Genomic DNA, 25,276 nt, shown 5'->3' with positions numbered 1-25,276 from the left:
CAGAACTTCCTGTGTTTCAGTTTGTGCCTGTTGCCTCTTGTCCTGTCACTAGGCACCACTGAAAAGTGAAATGTTGTTTTGAAAGATGTAAAGAAGAGAAATATGCTAATGCTTTCCTGCAGTCAGCAGTTAAGATTTCTTGGAGTTTCTATTATATTGATATTCTATCATAAAGGTTAGGAATTGCTTATGAGTTTACAATATGGTCAAACAGCCATAATTCCATGATCAAGGAAAATTGTGATTATATCCCCAATGCATGTAGAGGAGTACAGAGAAGAGGTGTCACTAAATGTAGCAATTAGACATGACTAAAGCTGTATTAAATACATACTCCTTTAATTTTTGGTAATAGGTTTTTCCTTCCTTTTCCCATTACAGTAAAGAAAAATACGAATAAAAATCACTCCAATTATCAGGAATTTTCTCAGTTAAATATTTTATTCCAAATATTGTCTCCACATATTCTGAGAAAAATATCTAAAAAGAGGGGAACACAGGACCAGCAGGAGGCTGGAACTGTTGCTGAAAAGGAGAGGTTTTTGAGTCCCAATACAAAAAAATGCCCAAAAATCAATGTATGCTTCATGAATTATTTTTTTTTAATCTATACACTGACTGAAATGTTGCACTTCCCAGAAGAATGAGATGGGAAAAAAATGGAAACAAAGAAAGAAAGGAACAAAAAAAATTGAGAGCTTTCAGGTCATTCAGGTTGGAAAAGACATCTAAGATCAGCTAGTCTAACCTTTGACCCATACCAAGAGAGTGCAGCTGCATCTTCAGCTGCTATTCTTCCAAATCGATTTTGGAAAACCTGCATCCTTTTTGGTGTATATCATAGCTTCATACAATGGTAACTTAAGGATTAAATAAAAATTAAAGACCGGCTCAAAAAAAAACCCAAAACAATAAAACAAAAAACTCTTAATAGAGCACCACCATTTTTCTTTATGGCTTCTGTTCTCTATGAGGATGCAACAGACCAATGACAGGCAATAGTGAAGTCTGAAACCATTGTGCAATTCCTGATTATTTCTCGATCCTTCTATGACCTGTCTTATGCAGGTTATGGAGACTAAGTGAATGAATCACCTCAAAAGTAAAAAACAGAGCTGGGAAGTTTGCATAGGCATGAGAAATAGATGCTACTCTCAGGAAAGTAAGCTTTTGTTGAACATCTCTACAGCAGAACCTCCTCTGGAAATGATTGTACATTGATCAATGTACATTGAAATGAATATAAATGTAAATGAATGTACGTTGATCAGCAATCTGGAGTGCAGCCTTTACCAAGAGAGAACTGCAAAGATAAAATTGCAAGCTTAACTGTTTCTTGTGTAAAATAAAAGAAAAATAAATAGATGTGGAATAGGCAGAAAAAAAACAGCACCAACTGTTGAATGACACAAAAATACTATTAAAGAGGAGGCAGGCCCTGCTGAGCTCCACACTACTCCTTGAGCCACCTGAAATGATGTGGAAGATAGTCTGAGCGTGTCTGTTATAGCTGGGAACAGAAAGACATACTGTAGCTAGCACAGTCTGAAGAGTCAAAGCTTTAATTAGTGTTTATTTAGGTGACCATGCACAAAGATCCACAAGGTGACCTGAAGAGTCACTGGGCTACATCCAAATGCTCTCAAATCCTAAACCAGAATGACTTTAGTTGTTGCTGCTTGCTGCTGGCAGTGAGATTCTTTGCTTTAGCAGAATGAGCACTAGGAAGACTGTGAACAATGGACATTATCCACTGCCAGCAGGTGCCAGAGGCCAAAGCTTCCCACCCATGTTCTACTATCATTTGTTACTCCGGAACACAAAACAGGAAGGAGATTAGGCATGCTTGTAACACACAATTCTCAGCAAATTAGCCATCACTGAAGTGCAATGCAGATATCCTACCCAAGACTGAATGTAGCAAGTTTCAAGGTTTCATTCTAGAATGGACAAAAAAAAAAAAAAAGGAAAAAAAAAGTCATTTCTTCAAGCAGCAAGAAGTTGAAGTCCTTGGGGATTCCATAAGCGGGCAAAGGCAAACTCTAGAACTGTGATGGGACACAAGTAGTATCACAAAAAAGAATCCTCTGGCCATCAGCTTACCTGAGTTATTTCTGTCATCTATGTATCTGAGGTCATCAGCTGCATCGGGTGACTGGAAAAGAGCAGAAGACAGAAGCATCCATCTCTGTAACAGCAGTGCCAGGTAATTCCCCACCTCCAGCCTTCCAACACACTACAGAGAACTTTTTGCCCTCAAAGGCTCTGGTAATAAAGCAGCCAGGGCATGACCCGCAGTGAATTTACATGATTACCCCCCAACTCCCCAACATGAGGGTTGGACCCAATGATATCCCAAGGTCCCTTCCAGCCCCTACAATTATGTGTGTGATTACACATTAACCTTTTGAGCTGAAGTCAACCAGCCCAGTGTCTGAATTGTGAGATTAGAGGTGTGTCAGCGCACCACATTACTCTCCCATTACTTTGTATGGGTAGGGAGGAGGGGATAGAAAGTGGCAGGAAAGGCAAAAAGCATAAAGACGATTTAAAAGGAGTAGAAACATGGGAGGGGAGCAATGACGTATTTCTTTGAGAGTCTTGGATCCTAATTTTGTACCTACACTGTTCCCAGGCCTAGCTTCTTAGGCAAAAACAAAATTTTTCTTTATTCAGGTGTGTACAGAGAACTGACATGGGATAGAAAGTGCTTACATCCCAACACGTGGCAGAGACAGCTCTGGAAAAACAGCTAAGTGATAGCTATGAAACTGTACCAGTTCCTGCTAACATTAAAGACTTCACAGAATGAAGCCTGTTCCAACAACCAACCAGAGCTGTCTGTAGTTCACCAGGTCAGAGTTTCTCACAATGAGAAAACAACTTTGCTCATGGTCATAAACTTGAGGTGGCTTGAAAATCAGCACTACTCTGGGCACTGGAATAAATGTCCCAAGTACTGCTTACTTCACTCAAGTAGAAAATTTAATCTAGCTGAGTATAGGACTTCAAGGACAGAAAGGTCAAAGTACTCTGTAAAGGTACTTGTTTGCATCAAAAATGGCTGCTTTTATTACTTCTACTATTCTTTCTAAGTTTGTACCCAATACTTACACTGAGCTCAACGCTTCCGAGCTATACAAATGTTTCAGAAGAACTTAGTATTCCACAGGTTTAATAATGACAAATTTCTGAAACTTTTGGCCACCATTGATCAAAATCTTCTTTTAGGAGTCTTCTTGTTCAGCTCAAGAACACAAGTAGAAACTTAGTTGTAGGATAAAGAATGATGGCTCTATTCACTTTTATGGAAAGCATTAAGGAAGTTTCACAGCTGTGAGAAATGCAACAAGCTCTCATTTACCTATAAATTTTGCCTATACATTTTACGCATAAATTTTTATGCAAGCAATGAAATTGGTGAGGGTAGGAAAGAGTGGGAGATGATCTCAGTTCATTGAGTGACTTAGAAATAAAGTGAATGCAAGGTAGAAATCATGTTCTTCATGAACAGCAGAGAGCAGAACATAGGGAACTGTGTTGACTTTGGCATGTATTGCTGAGGAACATAGTGCAGCCAAATAGCATTGTGCTGATCCAAAGTGACTGACAGTTGCGTGACTATGGCCACTGCACTGCTGTGAGAGGTCCAGAGGAACTGCCTGATGACTTGGAGGTGTAGCCTTATCACTTAGAGGTAACTTCTCAGCTGCATCAAGACACAGTGCTGCACTATGACCTCAGCAGAGGTTTGGGGAAACCCAGGGAGCACAGGGCTGCCAGTGGGGCTTGAGTTGCCACTCCTACTCTCTACTCACTTACTTGGTACAAAACCTGGACAAGTGTGCACCACAATAGGGAAGGGATTCTTACAGAAAAAGATCAATGACTACGAAGGGCTGGGCAATACAACCAGCAAAAGCTGTCAGCCAAGAATATGAATCAAATGTTTAACTGCCTGAGACTCCTCAAACTAGAACTCTGCTAAAGTCAGCCTGGTAGTGGGAAAAAGACCTTTTGGGACCTGAAACATTTGTGTCATGGCAGCAGGTTAAAGCCTAACATACCAGTATTTGCTAGCTTCCCACACACACTACAAATGTAAATGCAGGTATCTGCCTCATTGTCTTTTCATAAAGCTAAAACAACAACAACAAAAATACAGATGTATAGTATCTGCTCAAATCATCTGTCACGTGCAATCAGTTAATGACTAAATCAGACAAACGCAGAAATAGGCAGCTCACATGAACGACAAAGCAGCTTAAATGACATGAGGACATAAGCTTTTTTCTCCCCTAAAAGAATCTTGCCAAGGTGCTCATGCCCCAGACTTGATGTCCTCTTACCACTATTACTTCATAAGTAATCTACAGAAGCATTACAGCATAAGACAATTGTCAACAGCTGCTTCTTGGGCAGAATGCTAGATACATTCCAGTTTGAAGTTAACATTAACTCCAATTTGCAACTTCTTGGCAATTATTTCCATATTTTTTTCTTCCCTTTTAGTTCTCATCTTTCACTTAATATTTCACGATCAGTTAAAGTGAAGATGTAGTTACTTTGTATTTGAAAAGGCTTTCACACTATTTTTAAAACTGTCTGGAGCAACTTTTTAACAACTTGACTGAAGTCTCCAATAATCTCAATTATAAAGCATGGTCAGTTGCCATTGCCCCATACACAGCGACTCTGAAGAGGACTTCCTCAAGTCATTCAACCTCTCTTCTGAAGGTCATCACTTCAGGTGCAGGCAATTCTATCACATCAAACACTAGCCCATCCAATAGATGGCAGAAATTCAGCATGCAGTTTATACCTGGATTTCGTAAACAGGTTTGGAGGAAGGAATAGCAGCAAATTCCCGGTAGTCAAACTTCTTTTCAGACATGGACTAGAAGGGACAGCAAATGAGAAGAAACAGAGAAGAGAGTAAGGAGAGAAAAATGGATGGAGAGAGAGCAGCACAGTGAGTGATCTACGCAGAGCTGGAAGCAGAGCGTCTCAGTTATTGACAATAGTGCCTAGATACAGCCTCTGAAAAAAAAGGCAACTTGTGGACATGGTCTTTCATCTGTTCTGGTTTGAAGACAGGTGGTCCAAGTTGCAGAGAAAGCATGTGCTCTAGTAAACTGCACACACAAAACAGGGTTCTTAACGTAACCTAGTGTGTATGGAAAAATCAGTGGCAAGATTCCTGATAGCTGTAGCACAGCTGGTATTTCAATTTGGAGTTGTCTGTATTGTGTGACCTTAGGCAAAGCTAGGTCCTCTTTCTGTGCAGCTGCTCCCACCATTCTGTGGTCTTACTGATTTTGACAGTTCTCTGCAACAATGTCCTGCTGCATTTATACAGTGGTTAGAAAAAGCAAGATGTTGATTTCAGCTAAAGTTCTCAGTATTATGCTATTGAAGAGACAAGGGGGCAAAGTCTCTAAAGTAAAAGGCTTTCTGAACATGGAGATAGTGTAAAGGAACCAAGAAAGGGATGAAATAGTAAAACAGAGAAATGGAAAACAGATGCTACAGAGTAGCTGTAACAAAGGGGGATGCCTCTAGCAATCAGTATGACAGAGCTCCATCCACAGTGCCCTCCTCTTCACAATTCTGTACATCATACAGCCAGATTCAGATTAAATGTTTAAATAGGGATCCCATTGTCCAGATTCACACCCAAGGTGAGTAACTGAGAAACCCCAGGATTGCAGGTGAGAGAACATAGGCAAGCAGAATATGTCATACCAGCCTTCCCGGTGAAGTGACATTCCTGGGACTGCAATCTGCAAAGGATAACACGAAAACATTATTTAGTGAATGTCTGTATTATCTGCAACACATACACACACAAACCTGCACATTCCACTTAACAGTATTTAAGTGTGATAAAAGACTAGACTCAGGGAAGACACCGCAGTCTCAAAATAAATGCCTCTCTCCTTTTTAGTCACGATGCTCCTTTTAGTTCTGCTCTGGTTCCCTGGAACCGTAACTCAAATGTATTGGTCTCTCAAGTTTTCTACATGTCAGGATTATCTCTTATGCTGAGAAATGTCATGAGCTTAGAAGGCACTTCCAACTTTAGCTGAATGAAGAAACTGCTTTAGCAAGTCTGTTTTCAAGTAAGTTAAACTACAGAAGCATTAACTTTTTTTCCTCAGAGATATAGATAGCTGTACAGTACCTTCCAGTGGTGTTGGTGATGGGGTAGGAACAGGTGAAGGTGACTCTGCCAGCTGCTCCAGAGTGCTGCGTTTTTTCCCCTCCTTGGACTTGGCAATGACCATTTGGGCTTTAAGAGCATCCTGTTCAAGGGATTTCATCCTGTCTCAGAAAGAAGGAGGGAGGGAGAAAAAGGCATCAGATATTGCCTTGTCTGTAAAAGATAATGCCCTCTTCTGTGCCCAGCAACTGGACCACAGTCAACAAGCTGAGTGCAGAAAGGCAGATTAAGTACTTTTGGTTCCCTGAGGCAGACAGATTTTCAAAGCAGGAGAGAACAGCTTGGTTTGCTCTCATCAGACATTGCTGTCCTGAAACACACATGCTCACATGTGTGTTGAAGAGACAGAGCCTGGAGCTAAGCATCAACCCAATGTGATGCTGCAGGCCTTCTCAGAGGTGCCATATAGGAAGGAGAGCAACCCAAATTAGGAACCAAGGAAGGGAATGGCCAGGACTCAGATGAGTAGGATTTGTTTCACTCTCCTCTTTGCTCTCAGTGTGTTGCATCTTAACCCTCTTATGTCATTAGGAGATTATGAAATACCTAAGAAAAAGTACACTCAGCCCTCAGAAATGTCTGCTCCCACCCAACCAAACAGACCCAGCATCCCCCCTTCATTCTCATTAACTGTTAGTAGTCTGTGGGACCTTAGAAAAATGAATACCAGCAACAGCTAAAAATCTTCTCCCTACCCCTAGCAGGTCACAGGTTGGTGCACTGCATTAGGATGTGGGGACACAGACAGGACAGTTGAGCATGCAGCCAGCAGGGTTGGGGCTGTGCACACCTGGATTGGCTTCCTGACCCAGGGATTCTTGAGGCGTGACTCTGCACTGGACTAGACATCTGAGCTGGCCTGGCCCCGGGAGCAGGTGCCCACTGTCGGGACTGGTACAGCTTCCTGGCCAGATCCTGCTCGTACTGTTTAATACTGTCTTCAAGAGTTGAGGATCTGAGGAGGAGGAAGAGGAGGAGGAGGAAGAAGAAGAGAGGGAGGAGGAAAAGGAACAGGAGATGATGGTGATGAACATTACAGCGGACAAGCACAGGGAAAGAAAGAAGCAGATACATGAACATAACCTGGCAAGGGGAAGTGTGTGTCTGATAATAGGCATAGCCTTGATTAAAACAGGCTCCTATATATCTGATCCTGCCCAACACCAACTGCTGTATTAGAAGCAGTAACCTGCAGAGGGCAATCTGGGATGATGTGCCCACAAGTGTTAGCCTTCAGAGTCTAAGTAGGCGGCCCTCCTGGGAGGAAAGGACTAGAAACACTCAGCAGACCAGTGGAAATGCCCAGCAGGTAGTTCAAAGAAGTGTGTGCATGTATGAAGCAGACTGAGGGCATACAGGACATGAGTGTGTGTATGTGCATGCACATTTGATCACCTCTGTACATTTGCATACAAACATCTGACCACCTTTAGCATGCACCTTTGTTTGACCATGATAAAATGGGATCATGGAATCACAGAATATCCCCAGTTGGAAGGAACACATGACAATCATTGAGCCCAGCTACTGACTCCACACAGGGCAACCTAAGAGTTAATCTATATCTCTGAGAATGTTGTCCAAATGCTTCTTGAACACCACTAACAGGCTTGGGACCATGACCATGTCTCTGGGGAGCCTGTTCCAGTGCCCAACCACACTCTCAGTGAAGAAGGTTTCCCTAACACCCAGCCTGACCCTCCCCTGTCACAGCTCCATGCCGTTCCCTTGGGTCGTTGTCACCAGAGAGCAGAGCTCAGCGCCTGCCCCTCCTCTCCGCTCGTGAGGAAGCTGCAGGCCACCATGAGGCCTCCCTTCAGTCTCCTCTTCTCTAGGCTGAACGAACCATATGACCTTCCCCTCTAGTCCTTTAACCATCTTTGTTGCCTTCCTTTGGGCACATTCTATTATTTTTATATCCTTCCTATATTGCAGAGCTCCAAACCGCACACACTATTCAAGGTGAGGCCACACCAATGCAAAACGGGCATGCACATTATGAAGGGTCTATTTGCCGCAGGCCCTGAAACACTTGCAATTGCAGAGATGAGTGCATCCATATGTGCACATTGGGAAAACTGCCAAGATGCATATAGGCCTCGCTGTACTGCTGTTCCCCCTCAATATGTGCCTGTACCTTCTCAGTCACACTCTTCCTATGGTACCACTGTCAGCAGCTGTGTGCACTGAGAACACTTATGTAGCACGGTCCTCAGTGTGTTTGTCCCAAGAGAGGACAGGGGAGTGGGTGTGTGGGGGTAGGGTGAGGATGGGGCGGCATCACATGTCCTGTCAGGGCACTGATGACACAGGGAGAAAAAGGAAAGCCCAAGATGGTGTGAATTGATGGGGTCACAAGTGACAGAACACAGATCAGAGAACTGGAAAGAAGCAGAAGATAGAAGATTAGAAAGAAAGTAATAAAACCAGTGGCATGCACTTAAAGAAAATACAGATTAGTGAGGCTGCAGCACCATGTGCAGGGCAATCCAGTCCTCCCTCCCACATGTGGTGCTGCCTGGGGACCTCTGGAAACAAGACATGAGCCCCAGCTGCCATCATGTCATTGCACTTGCTCTAGCATTTACAGAAGATGGCTCCTAAGACCAGATCTGTGAGATCTGTGGTAGTAGGGGACAGTCCATCCTTGTCTTACCAAAAGGGGTTTAATATGGTAGCTGACTGTTTCCTGCTGATGCCAATAAAAGCAAGGACTTAACACTACCCAAAGAATCAGCCAGACACTTCTTTTGAGAGCTGAATAAAAATCTGCACCTTGCTCTCAGAAGCAAAGTGAAGCTGAGAAGCTGGTGTGCGTAACTTCAAAACAGTTACATGGAATCTAACAGCTCAAAACCAATGCAGCTCCAAGCAGCTTCTCCTCATGCATTTTCTTAACTCTCCCTTCCCTAGTTCATTTTCTGTGAACAAAACATGCTTAAAAGGCATGAAGATATGATCTATCTCCTGCCAAGAGTGGACAAAAACACTATACTCAACACTCACTAAGCCTTCTACAGTGTAATGTAAAACTTGACTGTAATCTAAGCAATTTCAACAAATGCCCAGCTGACTCAAAAGGACCAGCAGGTGTATGGCAATGTTATAGGAGCAAATTATGTGATCAGTAAAAAAAAAAAAAAAAAAAAGTTGTTTATTCCCATCATTTTTCAGATTTCTTTATCTGCTAGCAACAGTAACAAGATCATGTAAGAACACAGACTCCTCAGGCAAGTGATGTACATTCTGTGACATACTAGAGTCCTTGTAATGTCTATGTTTTCAAACGTTTGAACATGCAATGTCATGTTTCTCCACTTTATATCCACCATAAACAAGGCTTTTATTATAGAATTACCTGGACATGTTAATGTTTAGGCTTTGGAGGAATTTGAGCTAATACAGCCTGCTCCAGCATATAAGGAAATATGCATGGGAAGTGGAGGTGTGAGGGAGATAAAATCATAGAATCAATCATAGAATCATAGATTGGCTTGGGTTGGAAGAGACCTTAAAGACCATTTAGTTCCATCCCCCCTGATATGGGTAGGAATGCCACCCACTAGACCAGGTTGCCCAGAGACTCATCCAACCTGGTCTTGAACACCTCCATTCACAACTTCTCTGGGCAAACTGTTCCAATGCCTTACCACCCTTGAGTGAAAAATTTCCTTCTAACACTTAATCTAAGTCTCCCCTCTTCTAGTTTAAAACCCTTTTGTCCTATTATTTTCTGCCCAAGCAAAAAGTTGCTCTCCATGTTTTTTATAAGCCTCCTTTAAATACTGAAAATCTGAAGTCTCTGTGAAGCCTTCTCTTCTTCAGGCTGAACACCTGCAGCTCCTCCAGCCTGGCTTCAGAGGAGAGGTGCTCCAGCCCTCTGATCATCTTCATGGCCCTCCTCTGGACCTGCCTGAACAGATCCACAGCCTTCTTGTGCTGGGGGCCCCAGGCCTGGATGCACTATGGTCTGTAACCACATACTGGTTCTACAACACCTGCCCAGTTTCTAGCCCTATAATACAATGACAATGCCTCTGTTGTGGCAGGCATTGTTCATGAACTTTCTTCCATGTGTCAGTATTTTTGTAAAAGAGTTGTTCTTGCCTTAATGTGAAAATACAGAACTTCCATTTGCAAACAATGCTTCCTGACAAGTCATGACACAGAAGCCATGGGAACTACAACAACTAGAACAGGAGTGTGATGCCAAATACAGCAGAACATTCAGCAAGTCAGAGTAGCAGACAGAATTCCATAGTATCTGGAGCATGAGACAATAGCACAGGAAGGAAGCAATCCTGTCAGAGCACACTATGGTGAAATCCTGACTCCTCGCTGTACCTGTATGTAGACACCCCCATGTCTGGGGTGCAGGTGAAGGAGAGATTGTTGAGTATAGATTCACTCAGATTGGAAGGGACCTCTGAAGGTCATCTGATCCTAAAGCTGCTCAAAGCAGGGCCAGCTTCAAAGGTATAACAACCTACATATACAAAGGTATAACATGCTACAAGAAGACAGAAATCACTCTCTTCCAAATTAAGGTTTTGTGTAACAGGTAGGCTTTCCAGTGACTTGATCAGCTTTCTGACACTGCAGGGTAGTGCACTGAAATTAAGGCGATGCTTCGGGAAAAAAAAATCATCTGAGACAGACCAAAGGGATTATCTAAGGCAATGGAGCTGGAGCATGCTAAGAAAATTCCTCCTAAAGGACAAGAGCCCTGGTACTGTGAACATTAGTTGAACCCAGCTCAGCAAAACTATAACCAGATTGATCTGTTATATGATCAAGTAACAATGGGAAGATGTGTACCATTAAAACCCTAGATCAGCATACATAGTCAGCTCTCATCATTGATAATTCCACTATACATTTCTTCATCCTCAGAGCCTCAGAAGAAGGCAGCATTATTATAATCCAAATCTAATCACAAACACTGATATTGCTAGGTGGTACAACTCACAGTATTCCCTCCAACATCCTATCTAGCAGGCTGGCAACGATGAGTTGCAGTCATGTTCTTCTAAAAGTTCTCACTCAACTCCCCAGAAAGACTGCTGCATTTATCATCTGAATGCCTGTTACAGGAGCATTCAGGAAAGAAAACTAAAATTTGTTACAGGAGCAGCTTGACTAATTCTTGAAAGGAATTATATTACACAGTAAGGGCCTGGACTAGCCTCCAATCTAAAGATCTGAGGTAGGAAGACCTCTTTCAAAACAAATTTTTAATCACTCTCACATCTCATGGAACAAACAGCTTATGTGGATAAAAATGTCCTCATCTTGCTCATTTCTTGGCTTCAGCTAGTCTACCAGTTTAGCGACACTGAATATGTGAAACGCTCTTTCTGTTTCTCATTTTGAATGTGTCACCTCACAGCTTTGATAAATACCATCATTCCCCACGTATTACAAAAGACAGGGGGAACTCTGTGCTGAGAGGAAAGAGATACAGTCACCATCACATAAAGCTGTTTCAGTTTTGTATTTTACAAAACTCAGTCTTCATGACTGTATGAGCACTGTTGAACTATAAGACATCTCACTCATGTAGCTGTCAGAAGCAGATGAACTCAGCCAAGCAGTAGATGCTTTGCACTGTTTGAACAGAATCAAAGTGCAACTACATCCTCTCCCAGCTTATGACATAGGGAGGTTTCTTTGTTTCCCATTTTTAACACCATGGATTCCAAGACATGCAGCAGCTCCCCTTTCTCTGAACTAGCTTAGTGAAGAGAATAGTGATGGTTCATCTGTCTCACCGTGCTGCCCTCCACATTGCTCGTTTCTCTGCCTCCAGAGCACGACGTTCTGCTGGAGAAAGCTCCTTCTCTTGACTGCTAAGGAGCTCAGGACTCTGCATTCGCAATCGCTCCTGGTGCCGCCGTTCAGCTTTGGCTGTCCGCACAGGTGCCACTGGATCTCCTGCTCCAAGATTTAATGGACTCAACCTTGGCAGAGAGACAAAAGCGGTGAGAAATAGGCAGGCCTGGTTCAGTACAACTCTGTCTGCTCTTCTCAAGGTGAAATGTGATGATCAACATCCACAATCAACTGTTCTGTACCACAACTAGGTCCGAGGGTATCATCTTGGGGGATGGAAGGAGGACACAAAATTAAACTTCTGCTAAGAAGCTGGTTCCAATCAATTTCCCCTTTTCCACAAAATTCTTCCTTTCACACCCTGTATTTGCTAAAAAGTAGGAGTCACCTGCTCTGTCATCTGGCAGTTTCTACGCAAACGACATTGCTCATCTACTTACCCAGATATAGAGTTGGTTCTCTGTTCAGGCTTCATTGCCTCTTCCAGTGAATTCCTCTGTGAGCTGTTGTTCTCATTAACCTCTGAGGACCTAGACCACAAAAGCATGTCAGCTAACAGTATCGTAGGCTGGCATATCCAAAGAGTATTCAGAATATCCAAGCTCTAGAATGCAGTAACTAGTTCAGTTTGAAGACACAACCCTTAATGCTTTTGCAGAACAGCTTTTTTTTCCATTGCTGCAAGCATTTTTTTATTGATTTCATAACTGTTCATGTTCTCTACATTCAGTTTTCCTCATTTTTGCCAACCTCTTCTCAGTGGTTTGTGGGGATAGGACAAGGGGCAATGGTTAAAAAATGGAGCACAGGAAGTTCCACACCAACATGCGAAAGAACTTCTTCACGGTGAGGGTGACGGAGCTCTGGGACAGGCTGCCCAGGGAGTTTGTGGAGTCTCCTTCTCTGGAATATTTAAGGCCCGTCTGGACGCCTACATGGGCAGCCTGCTCTAGGGAAACTGCTTTGGCAGGATCAATCAACTCAGGATCAATCCTCCTGAGTTGTAAGTGAATGCATGTCTGGGCTAGGGACAAATCCTGAGAGATCTCAGAGCCATGATTCTCATTGCAGCCACACTATGCACACTCTGCTTGACACACTGAGGATTTATGCTCATAAACAAACTGCTGCATGTCAGATCAGCTGAACTGTAGGTCACACAGCACTGCTTTCCAGAGGTTAAGCACATGCCCACAGTCACCGCAGCTCAGCTGGCAGTCAGAAAACTTATTAAATGTTTGAGCCCTTATTGTTACTGCTCAAGTTTATTTTTATTAAATTCCAGTTTCTGTTTCAGCATGACGAGAAAAAAAATTTCAAGATGTACACATCTAGATGTACACACCTAATCCATTACCTCTGCTTTGTACAAGCATGAATCAAAAGTCTTATATAAGTCTTATATAAGCGGTTGCCTATTCTTACACAGGTAAGCACTGTAAGCTTGAAGCTGAACACATTCTCAGAGCCTTTCACCGTTAAAATCACTGCTGGCTGAGCAAAGCAATCTGATGGAACCAGGCTTCCTGTTCTCTAACCTCCCACATTTCAATACGAAAAAAGTAGGGATAAGAAAGGCCTTCGTATCAAACCAAGCAGCTGGTGCGCATTTGGCTGATGTCCTTCTTTAGAGCTGATGAGTAATAGGCTAAGGTCAGCACAGAAGGTGGAAGATTCTCAGTGCATTCATCGTGTGAGAAATTGCTCAACAGAGACTGGATAGAAACAATGGAGAGAAATGAGATTCAAAAAAGAAAAACAAATATGAGTGTTTTCAGCCTCTGTAAAACTGACCCCCAAAAAAAGTGTTTGGGAAAAAAAATACATTTGTAACACAGACTCAGAAGAGAAAGCCATAGAATCATAGAATGGTTTTGGTTGGAAGGGACCTTAAAGATGATCTAAATCCAACCGCCCTGCCATAGGCAAGGATACCTCCCACTAGACCAGGCTGCTCAAAGCCCCACCCAACCCCGGCCTTGAGCACTTCCAGAGATGGGGCATCCACAGCTTATCTCGGCAACCTGTTCCACTGCCTCACCACCCTCAGATTAAAGAATTTTTCTTATATCTAATCTTAATCTACCTTCTCCTAGTTTAAAGCCATTACTCCTTGTCCTATCACTCCACTCCCTGACAAGGAATCCCTCCCCAGCTTTCCTGTAAGCCCCCTTTAGATATTGGAAAGTTGTCAGAAAGTCTTTCCGGAGCCTTTTCCCAGCTGAACAACCCCAACTCTCTCATCCTGTCTTCACAGGAGAGGTGCTCCAAACCCCTGATCACCTTTGTGGCCCTCATCTGGACTTGTTCTAATACTTCTGTGTCCTTGTGCTGTGGACCACAGGGCTGAACACAGCACTCCAGATGGGGTTTCACGAGAGCAGAGCAGAGCACAGAATGGTTGAGGTTGGACGGGACCTCCGGAGATCACCTAGACCAACCCCCCTGCTCAAGCAAGGTCACCTAAGACCTTGGAAGGGACCTTAAAGATCATCTAATTCCAAATCCCTCCCACCCTCACCCCACACAAAACAGGCAGGGACACCTTCCACTAGACCAGGTTCTTCAAAGCTCCATCCAACATGGCCTTAAACACTTTCAGGGATAGGGCATCCACAACCACTGGACAACCTGTTCCACTGCCTCACCACTCGCATAGTAAAGACTTTCTTCCTTATATCTAATCTAAACCTACCCTCTTCTAGTTTAAAGCCATTATTCCTTGTCCTGCCGCTCCACTCCGACAGAGTCCCTCTCCAGCTTTCCTGTAGCCCCCTTTAGGTATTAGAAGGTTGTTATAAGGTCTTCTCCAGGCTGAACAACCCCAACGCCCTCAGCCTGTCTTTGTAGGAGAGGTGTTCCAGCCCCTTTGATCATCTTTGTGGCCCTCCTCTGGACTCATTCTAATACTTCCGTGTCCTTCTTATGCTGGGGGTCCCAGCGCTGAACACAGTACTCTAGGCGAGGTCTCATGAGAGCAGAGTAGCAGGGAGTATCACTTCCCTAGACCTGCATTTGATGTAGCCTAGGATATGGTTGGTTTTCTGGGCTGTGAGTGTACATTGCTGGCTCATGTTGAGCTTCTCATCCACCAGCACCTCCAGGTCCTTCTCCTCAGGGCTGCTCTCAATCCATTCTTCACCCAGCCTGTATTTGTGCTTGGAATTGCCCTGGCCCAGACAAAGGACCTTGCACTTGTTCTAATACTTCTGTGTCCTTCTTGTCCTTGTGCTTGGTCTCATGAAGTTCACTAGATGCACCTCCTGAGCCTGTCAAGGTCCCTCTGGATGGCATTCCTTCCCTTCAGCATGTCGATCATACCACACAGCCTGGTGTCATCAGCAAACTTGTTGAGGCTGTACTCGATCTCACTGTCCATGTTGCCAACAAAGATGTTAAATAGTGCTGGTCCCAATACTGACCCCCGAGGAACACCATTTGTTACTGATCTCCGCCTAGACACTGAGCCATTGACTGCATTGACTCTTTCAGTGCAACCATCCAGCCAATTCCTTACCCACTGAGTTGTCGATCTGTCAAATCCTTGTGTGTCCATTTCAGAGACAAGGATATCATGGAGGACAGTGACAAATGCTTTGAATACGCTCAGGTAGATGAAGTCAGATAAGGACAAATCCAAAGGTGGGTGCTGCAGTTTTATTCTAGTTTTAGTCTATTTACCGCAGCCTTATTTTTATTTGAAGTTTTATGAGAAGCCTTTTCTCATTCCCCAGCTCTGTGCCCAAGAATGAGAAAACAACATCAAAACAACATGGAGAACAAGTCCAGGAGAACCAGGAATCAATACCCTAAAAAATCAAAGCTAGGTCCAGCACCAAGGCTTATCACAAGTTATCTATCACCAAAAATCAATGGTTCTACATTCCAAAGCACAGAGCTGAAGAAGGTATTCTTCTGAAAAGAAAGAGCTGGAAAAACAAAACCCCATACTGTGTGGTTTTATGTTGAAGCTGAGATAATATCCAGCCTCTTCCCTGAAAATTACTGATGCTGAGACACCTCTGACACATGCAGGTGGCACTGAACTATCAGTCTTGTCTTACCGAGTTCCTGGAGGCTGGATGCTCCTTCCATTTAGTCTCTCAATCTTGTACTCAACTCCTTCAATGATGACACTGGACTGCATGCTCATTTCAGGCACTTGTTTTATCATCTCATCCTCTTCCACTTCTTCTTCCAACAGAAGGGTACGTTTCTGCTGCAGCTTTCGAGCTGTCAAAATAATACAGACACTTTTAAGGGATATGGTTTAGTGGGGATTGTTAGTGTTAGGTCAGAGGTTGGACTCGATGATCTTGAGGTCTCTTCCAACCTAGAAAATTCTGTGATTCTGTGATTCTTACACCACAAGACACTCAGTAAAACCCCACAAGGATGAAGCCTCTATGCAGAACTTATGCTCATCATCCCTTCAAGTCTGTGCTCTTCACCATTTCCTTTGTTTCTCCTCCACTCCACTAATGTTTCAGATGTAATTGCATTCCCTCAGTTCTGCCCTCCCTCATCAATAAGCCTCCACTCCTAGAGGCTTATTGTAGTTTAACCCAGCAGGCAGCTAAGCACCACACAGCCATTCACTCACTCCACCCACACAGTGGGATGAGAGAGAATACTAGAATATGCAAAAAAAAAAAAGTGATGCAGAACCACCCACTGACTGACACTCCCTAAGCAGCAACAACCCCCCACCCCATTTTATTGTTCCAGATGACATCATATGGGATATCCCTTTGGTCAGTTTGGGCCAGCTGCCCTGGCTGTGTCCCCTTGCAGCTTCTTGTGCACCTCCATCCTCCTCGCTGGCATGGCGGCACGAGAAGCTGAAAAGTCTCGTACTAAGTGTAAGCATTGCTCTGTGGCAACTAAAATATTAGTATGTTTAAGTATTATTCTCATCCTAAATCCAAAACACAGCATCGTACCAGCCACTAGGAAGAAAATTAACTCTGTCAACTCTATCTCAGCCAAAACCAGGACTGGAGTGATGAGAAACCCTCTCCTCCTGGCACTGAGTCAAAGGGAACCATTAGGCAGGCAGGTAGCTGCACAGGACCCAAGAGGAACAGGAACAAAAGGGGGCTGTGAATAGGCTACTCTCTGCAGGCAGGTGTTCTGACCAATCTACTGTAACTGCGAAGTTAATAACAATGCTTGGCCTCTTTTATTAAATGTTTTTAAAATAAGAAAACGCAAGTGGAACACTTGTGCAAGTAAGTGTGCCTAATTCAAAACATGACTAGGGATCTTTATGACAAGATTTAGAAATTTCTAAAGCTGTAGTTTGTTGGCAGTGGTAGCACAAAACAGCAGAAATCTTTGGGTAACTGCTAGAGTTGCAGAGATCCAGAGGATGTAACTGATGATTTTGAAGTACTTTACTGGGATATTTCATCTTGAGTAAGCTAAAATTTCATTTATTATCTGGGCAATCTTCACTGTGAGATTTCTCTTCCCCATTTTTTTTTTTTAATTCTTGTACTCAGAATTGTCCTGACTAGAGGTTGTGTTTTACACAGTAACAGTGGAGCAGCCAATAAACTCATTCAAGTTCACATATGTCAAGCAGTTACCAGGCCTTTTTAATAACCACCCACACACTTTTGCAGGTCTTGGATTCCTCGCGTGTGTGCTATCTCATGCCTCCCATAGAGGTAGGATTCACTTAACAGGCCAAATTTCCCTGCACAGATTGAAGCATACCTTCTTCTTCCTTCATTTTCTTCAGGTCATCCTCTCCTACCAAGGAGACACGCTTGGGAGGCTTATCCATCTGCTGCTGCTTAACCTCAACTTCAAAATACTTCTGCCTCTCGCGGAAGGATCGCTGCTCGGGGCTGTGCAGTCCACTTGGCATCGGCACCTGTGGGAGATGCACCAGCACTGTCCACAGAGTGACCAAACCAAGGTTCTCTTCCCATACCACCCTGAATACCGCCCTGTGTGTGCCCACCCCACTCACATGCTCCATACCCACACCCTCCTCCTCCTCCCCAGCCCTTCAGTGTGTGCCCACACTTGGATCCTGTCTCCACATCCACAGTCCCGAAAGCCTGAATCCTCTTTGAGTCCCTGTCCTAGTTCCTGCTCCAGTCACCAGAACTCACCTCTAGGGCAGTTTTGGATTTCTCTGTGCTGGTCTGACCAGGCAATTTCTACAGAGAAGTGGGCACACTCTAAAGAGAGGGTTTTCTACCATCACTCCTCTCCCAAAACTAAGTGTCAATGATGCAATATAAAACAGCAGCAGTCAGGGACATCAGCTGATGGACTGGTTCACAGAACAGTCACAGAATTAACACAAGGCAAGGCTGCTTCAGACTTAGCAATTGTGAGTAGTGGGCAAAGAGGATTTAAGTTAATTGAGGGATAAACAGAAACAGATGGTGACAAAAGTTTTCGATTTTAAAAGGGCAGAAACTGAAACTTAAAGGGAAATCAGTGAACCAAACAGGAGCAGAGGGCTTAGCTTAAGATGGAGGCTTAGATTTTCTTTAAATCAAATATATAACTAAGTAAAATTTATTTCTAAGAAGTGGAAATTTCACTATCAGGAAGAAAATAAAATCTTATTGAGCAGAATAAAATAATAGAATATTGGAAGAGTAGAATTACAGGGAAAAGAAGAAATTGATCCACAAAATCCATCTGTGAACCAGAAATCAGAAACTGTAAGGGTAAGGGTAAAATGAGAACTGCCAAGAGCTATTAAAAACCTCCCCCCTGCAGATCACCGTTCAAGAATTCTGAATGAAAAAGACCCAAGAAACTCAAAGTCCAACGAGCATCTTTTTTTAATTGACTTGTTTGAGTAGGTGGACATTTATGTCTAAAAGATAGCTAATATATTGCAAGAATTAAGAAGTAGGCAAAAACAATTTGAGAAGCAGAGCCATTAGTCTAATTTAAGCATTGTAAAAAGGTCTAGGACAAATATTCCAGGATGAAAATACAACATGAAAATAAATGGAAAAAAATACAATGAAACAGATGCAGTGAGGATTAATCTAATACCCTCATTTGATAATATAAATTTGTAAACAAAGAACTGCAAAGATCTGTAGTCTTGAGACTACTAAGATCAGTTTTGTGACCAATCTTTATTAACATTTGCATTGCCAAATTTGAATCAGAAACCAAGGATGCATGAAAAAAGTTAATGAATGACAAAGACCAGAACACAGATTTCCAGAAATGCAGAGTTGTCAAAGGTCTCTGCACTTTATTTCATTCATCCACTCCACTGAATGGAGATAAGCACTGTTAAAATTCAAAAATTTTGGAATAGCATCCTGGAATGATAGGTTACTTTGAGGAGGATGAAAATAATTTAATTTAATAATACAAAATACAAGGTGAGCTACTTCAGGATCAATAATTGCTTCCTAAACCATGATACAGCAGCTCTTGAGAAATCATCTGTGTACAAGGTGAGTCAAGACATTTAACTCATGAACCTAGTTCATCCTCAACATCACACACCGCATATTTCTTTGGGGTAAATAAGTTGCTACCTCTTTCCTACTCTCCCACTTCCTGTGCTCACTTGCAATGTTTTATCTTCTGTGTGTTCCAGTGTTTGGGCAACATTCTCCGCAGTCAGCACTAGTTACCTGTGTCTCGAGCAGAGGGTGTGACAAGGGTACTGCTGCAAAGGTCTTGTATGCTTGCTTGACATTGATGGGAATCTCGTCAGGAGAGGGTGGTGAAGGTGGCTTTGGCTAAAGGGACAAATACAGAATTATAAAAAGAATCACAGATTTATAAAACAACAACAACAACAACAAAACAAACAGAAAATGAGGGAAACACTGCAAAATTCTCAGCCTGCAAAGCCTGGAATACAGAAGGGACAGCTACTGCAGCCTTGTACAGAAAGGTGAGCAGTGGACACTATATACAGCAGCATGTGTAACATAGCCCCATTTCATTTCTTGGATGGTGGAGGACTGATACTTGTGGTGGCACAGATCCACCCTGACTTCACCAGAATTTTGTGACTGATCTCTTGGCCAAGGTGCCAGACTTCTCCCTTGATCCTTAAGGATTTCCAAACAATTCAACTAGAATGCACTTATTTGAATCAATGCGCTTTGGATGCTGGAATACAGCAGATATACAGTTGACCCACCCTTAGAATTGAATTAGCCAATTTTAGTCTACTAGAAAATGGAAGATAAGCCCTGGCTTTATCTAGTGTTTCTGACTAAATGAGCCTTCCTTGTCAGAAGGGATCATCTCATCATCAGTCTCATTCTATTTATTTTTTATTTTTTTTCCCAGTGGCTATTGTACTTGTTTCTAAAATGACCAGTCCATAGTTCTGCAGACTTCAAGGCTAATGGTCACAGCCTCCTAAACCAGTGGCAACCCACTCAGGGATCAATAATCCGGAGAAGAATAGACTTTGATCTCAAATCTTCCCTTCACTTATTCAGAGAAACATCTGTAATTTGCTATATTTTCATATAGGTTTCAATAAAAGGGAAGAGCTATATTACAGGTACACAAGACATGACAATTCTTACCAAGGCAAAGACCAAAATACCTAATCTTTCTCTCCCATCAACATACATCCCAGATAAAAATAATATTTGAAAAACAACTATTTGCAAATCAAAAACTTACTATCAGTGAGATGATACTGGCTTTTGCTCCAAGATGCAAGACATTGACAGAAAAGCGTTCTGAATGATTTATGCCTCAACAGAATACAACAGTTCATAAATATTTAAAACTAACTGCTATGAGGATTTCAGCCACAATTCAGTTTCAACAATGCAAGATTTTTGAATGGAAAAGTGAAGACACAAGGCAGGCTGGTGAGGCTCTTTTATGTTAGAAAGCTGAAGAGGACACATTGACTTGGAGAGTATGGGTTCTTAATCAGGGCATCCAGTCTGACGCAAATTCAAAACCAGCTTTAACTAAGGCACATGGATCTTTAAAATGCAAAGACACCACTGGAAGGCTGTGTTCAGCCTACCCACCAGAAAAAGTGGCACTAGAGCAGCCTAGGACAAGCTTAGCAAGAAAGAACTGCAGGCCACTTACAGAGTTCTGGATACTGGAGCACGGCTCAGGTTGCTGGAAGGGATTGGGGCTGTCCCTGTCCTCCGAACTATGTGAGGCAGCATTTTGACGCACTCGAGAAAGAGGCTGAATGACACCTGGCTTGGTCTGCTTGTGTCAATATCACATAGTAGGGGAAAAAGCAGAGGAATGGAGAGAGAGAAGAGAGGCAAGAAGTTAGGGGAGCAAGGTGTCTCTGGCATGCAAGTGAATAAGACAAATCCATGCACCTGAGCCCAATTCTACTCATTTCAAATAGTTCAATTCAATTGAGCTACTGAAGCAAACACCAAACACAAAGCAATGCCTCTGGTACAAGTACTTTGTACAGGCAAAGAGATTGAGACAAGTCAAGGTGATAACAGAAACAACAAAGAGAAAGCCCAGGTCACAGGGAAGAATCTGCCATAAAAGTGGCAGCTACAATGGTCAGAGGGGTACGGCACAAGTATGTTGGAGCTGGGCAAATGTATGCGTCATGAATGGGAGATGCAGTTGGGAAATCAGTGATAAATGAGTACTGGCAAAAGCTGGAAGTGCAAATGAATAGAGAACCAGCTAGGCCTCCAATTAGAAATGCAGACACAGATAGGAACAATAAGTGGACACAAAAGTCTAAGATTTGACCTAGATGCCATCACTGCTGGTTGTTGTGTGGAAGTGAACAAAACATCACATACTAAAAAGATTAGGAGCAGAACTTGAATAAGCCAGCAAAAACACAAGTGAAAGCTGCAAGTGTAAACAGGAATAAAAACTGCAAGAACATTTGCATCAAGTTATCAAATTAGGAATATTTAAGTGCATTTGTACAAACTTGATGTATAATGGAGGACTGAAGGAGAGTACAAGAGCCAACATGGAAACTTACAGGGCTGAAAGTAAGTACACACAGAAGGAACAGGTAAGCTCTATGCACTGCAGAATGCATAAGGACATTACAACAAAGTCTCATAACAGATGTACTTACTGATTTACTATCATCCTGTGATGCAATGAAATTAATGGAAGCCTGAAAACAGAAATAAAGGTGTAAATGTGAAGACCAAGCAAAAACCCTTTAGCTAACCCTGCTCCATACAAAAATAAAAAATATACAAAACTCTTCACCCACAACCCTCTCCCCTGTACCAGAGAAAATCTGAAGTTCCATATCAACCCCTGAAATACCTTCTTCAGGTGGGGAGCCCATGTCCAGAGCCCTCCCACAAGAGGAACTGCTCCTAGTTCCTCTGTGATGTGAGAAGGCACTCACACCTCTCAGTGCATCTCCATGCATTGACCCCCACCCTCTCCTTTTCTGCTCCGGCTCAGCTGATCCTGGCCCTTGTTTACATCCCCTGCACTCTGCACTTGCTACTGCACTCGAGCAAAGCCATCAGCACCACAGCTTCTCTGCCAGAAAGCACTCCCAGATGCCAGCTCATCAGTGTCTAGTGGGAAAAGCCTTTCATGCCTTGGCTGGCTGCTCTGGGCACTGCTCTCTGCGTTGAGCCCGCGGTGCACACCAAGACCAAGAGCTGGGGAGCGCAGAGCTGGCGGAAGATGAGACGAGCAGCGGTGCCAGGTGAGAGCAGCACAGAGCAACAGCACACACTGCACACCAACGGGCACTTACAAAGCGGGTCTCCCTGCCTGACAGGTGAGCAGGCCGAGTGGCTGCAGGTGTCTGGAGAGAGGTAACGCCAGAGGATTGCCAGGGGAGAAAATGGAGAGAAAATGAAGAGACCAGGGTTCCTGCATGAGATGCTGAGACAAGCACCTTTCCCAGCACAGAGACTGTAGTTACCCAGAGCTGTCAGTGCCCCCTGCAGGTCCTTGCTGCCTGCCGTGGAGGAAGTCCCACTGCCGTCTCCCATAAATGTATGCCCAACCCCACCACAAACAGATCCTTCCCCCCCCACCTGGCTTGCTCCCCATCAGAAGCTGGCAGAACTCAAGGCCAGGCAATACCATCACGACACCAGCCTCTGGACAAAGGACTTGACTTCTCTGAATAATTCTCTGAGCTCTGAAATAAGCCTGTAAATTCAGGTTTGAGTACAAGATGTCAAAAACAATGAATTTACATTAAAACTAGATGGAGACAAAGAATTAGAGATGCCATTTCTTGGAATTTCTACTTTGGAGCAACAACCTGAAGGTCAGTCTCCTGAAATCCCAGAAAACATGCAAGCCACATCTGGGGGACCCGTTCCATTTTGTGTAACATTCACTGTCCAAAGAGAACTAAATCTACCAGATATACATGTAATCTTACCTGACATGCAGGAGACTGCTGTACAAGGCTTTGATTCACAAAGTATTAAATTAAGTAATTGTGACAGAAAGCTCATGTCCATAACACAGGTGGAGAACACCACTAACTGGAGAATACCACTAGACTAATGCTTCACTAACTGTGATACCAAAGCATCTTCAAGAACCCGAGTCACTAATTTGTAACAAAAAGCATTGGGGGTATCACAAAAGCTGCCCATGACACATTGGAACTAGGGACATTCTAACCAAATGCTAGTTTAATTCAAAAAAACCCAACCCAACCCAAACAAAAAACACCCAAATCAACAAACTTGCAGTGACAGTACTCAAACATTGAAACATTGGAGATGGTGTCTAGAAAGATTTGGACTGTCTGTCTCTGAAGGTGTTCAGAATCTGAGTGGACATGGACCTCAGTAACCTGATCTAATTGGGTCTATTCCAAGCAGTCTTAGTCCTGAGTTCCCTTCCAGCCTAAACCACCCTGTGAACAGATACAGGGCCACCCTTTGAGACCTGCGCTTGTTTTTTAACTGATGTTAAAAATGAGAGCTGATGTTCTTTAAATTCAGAGTAAATTAATATCACAAAATCATAGAATGGTTTGAGTTGGAAGGGACCTTAAGGATTATATAACTCCAAGCCCCCTGCCATAGGCAGGGAAGTCACCCACTTAGGTGATCAGGTTGGCCAAGGCCCCATCCAGCCTGGCCTTGAACACCTCCAGGGATAGGGCATCCACAACGTCTCCTGGCAACCTGTTCCCATGCCTCACTACCTTACAGTGAAGACCTTCCTCCTAATGTCTAGTCTAAATTTATTCTCTTTTAGTTTAAGATCGTTCCCCTTTGTCCTACCATTATCTACCCAAGCAAAGAGTCCTTCTCCATCTTTTTTATAAGACCCCTTTAATTATTGAAAGGCTGCAAGGAGGTGTCCCCGGAGCCTTCTCTTCTCTGGGCTGAACATCCTCAGCTCTCTCAGCCTTTCTTCATATGAGAAGTACTCTAGTCCTCTGATCATCTCTGGACTAGTTCCAATATGTCCATGTCCTTCTAGTGCTGGGGGCCTGAGAGATGGACACAGTACTCCATATGGGTTCTCACAAGAGCAGAGTAGAGGGGGAGAATCACCTCCCTCAACCTGCTGGTCATGCTTCTTTTGATGTAGCCCAGGATATGGTTGGCTTTCTGGGCTGCAAGTGCACATTGCTGGCAATATCTAGATTTCTTTCCAATGTAGAATGAAGAGTATCATCTTCACCTCAAGAATACTTCTTGATAAAAAGACCTTAATCTCAAAGAAAACTGGCAGGTAAACAGCCCAAAATACACCTCTGAGGATCTGCTGTCAAAAAAGCAAATAAATGAATGTATGGAGCTGAAACAGAATGCACTGAAATACCATTACTTTAATGAATAGTATCTTCTTCCAGTCTTACTGTGTATCTGGTGCTCACTTGATATCAAAGTATCTAAGAATCAAGGAAGACGCAAGATAGGCTATGGAGGCAATAGAAGATGGAGTGAGCTATTGCTGACTACAGCTCCACAGTTGTATTTGCTACCCCCAGCCATGTGGTCCTGACCCTTCTCCTTTGTCAGTGTTACTGGTCACCTCATCCCAAGATGATGCGATTCACCTCATTGAGCAAGCTAAAAATTAACAAAGAGAAAAAAAAGGTAGCTTTTGTCAAGCTCAGGTTGCTGATATGACTGAGCAAAAGATCTGGCAACTGCTGGGTCTGAATAGTAGGAGTGCAGTCACACTCCAAAAGGAATGCAGCAGATGCAAAATGAGTAAGAACAGAGTACACAGTACTCAACTCATTACAGCTCTGTATTGGATTTACGTGGTAAGATTTTGGTA

The 25,276-nt window shown here is 43.2% G+C and overlaps 1 protein-coding gene across 31 annotated transcripts in view; it reads right to left on the bottom strand.

The window, feature by feature from the left end:
• SCRIB (scribble planar cell polarity protein) overlaps positions 1–25,276 on the bottom strand; it is a 117,227-nt gene that overhangs the window by 5,632 nt on the left and 86,319 nt on the right. For 13 of the 31 annotated variants that reach the window (XM_082753427.1, XM_082753405.1, XM_082753433.1 and 10 more), the window contains 13 exons: positions 22,764–22,814; positions 22,116–22,157; positions 21,128–21,256; positions 19,687–19,794; positions 17,777–17,936; positions 16,120–16,288; positions 12,496–12,585; positions 11,995–12,183; positions 7,014–7,178; positions 6,185–6,324; positions 5,746–5,783; positions 4,823–4,897; positions 2,104–2,155 (listed from right to left, as the gene is read on the bottom strand). In XM_082753427.1, coding sequence (XP_082609553.1) covers positions 2,104–2,155; positions 4,823–4,897; positions 5,746–5,783; positions 6,185–6,324; positions 7,014–7,178; positions 11,995–12,183; positions 12,496–12,585; positions 16,120–16,288; positions 17,777–17,936; positions 19,687–19,794; positions 21,128–21,256; positions 22,116–22,157; positions 22,764–22,814 — 1,408 coding nt within the window. Of the gene's footprint in view, positions 1–1,905; positions 1,941–2,103; positions 2,156–4,822; positions 4,898–5,745; positions 5,784–6,184; positions 6,325–7,013; positions 7,179–11,994; positions 12,184–12,495; positions 12,586–16,119; positions 16,289–17,776; positions 17,937–19,686; positions 19,795–21,127; positions 21,257–22,115; positions 22,158–22,763; positions 22,815–25,276 lie in introns of all 31 variants that reach the window. The other 18 variants (XM_082753430.1, XM_082753414.1, XM_082753420.1 and 15 more) reach the window with 9 other exon arrangements.

The sequence above is a fragment of the Aythya marila genome, assembly GCF_965140915.1.
Source record: "Aythya marila genome assembly, chromosome: 2".
Lineage (NCBI taxonomy): Eukaryota > Metazoa > Chordata > Aves > Anseriformes > Anatidae > Aythya > Aythya marila.
This window is presented reverse-complemented; position numbering and strand designations above follow the sequence as displayed.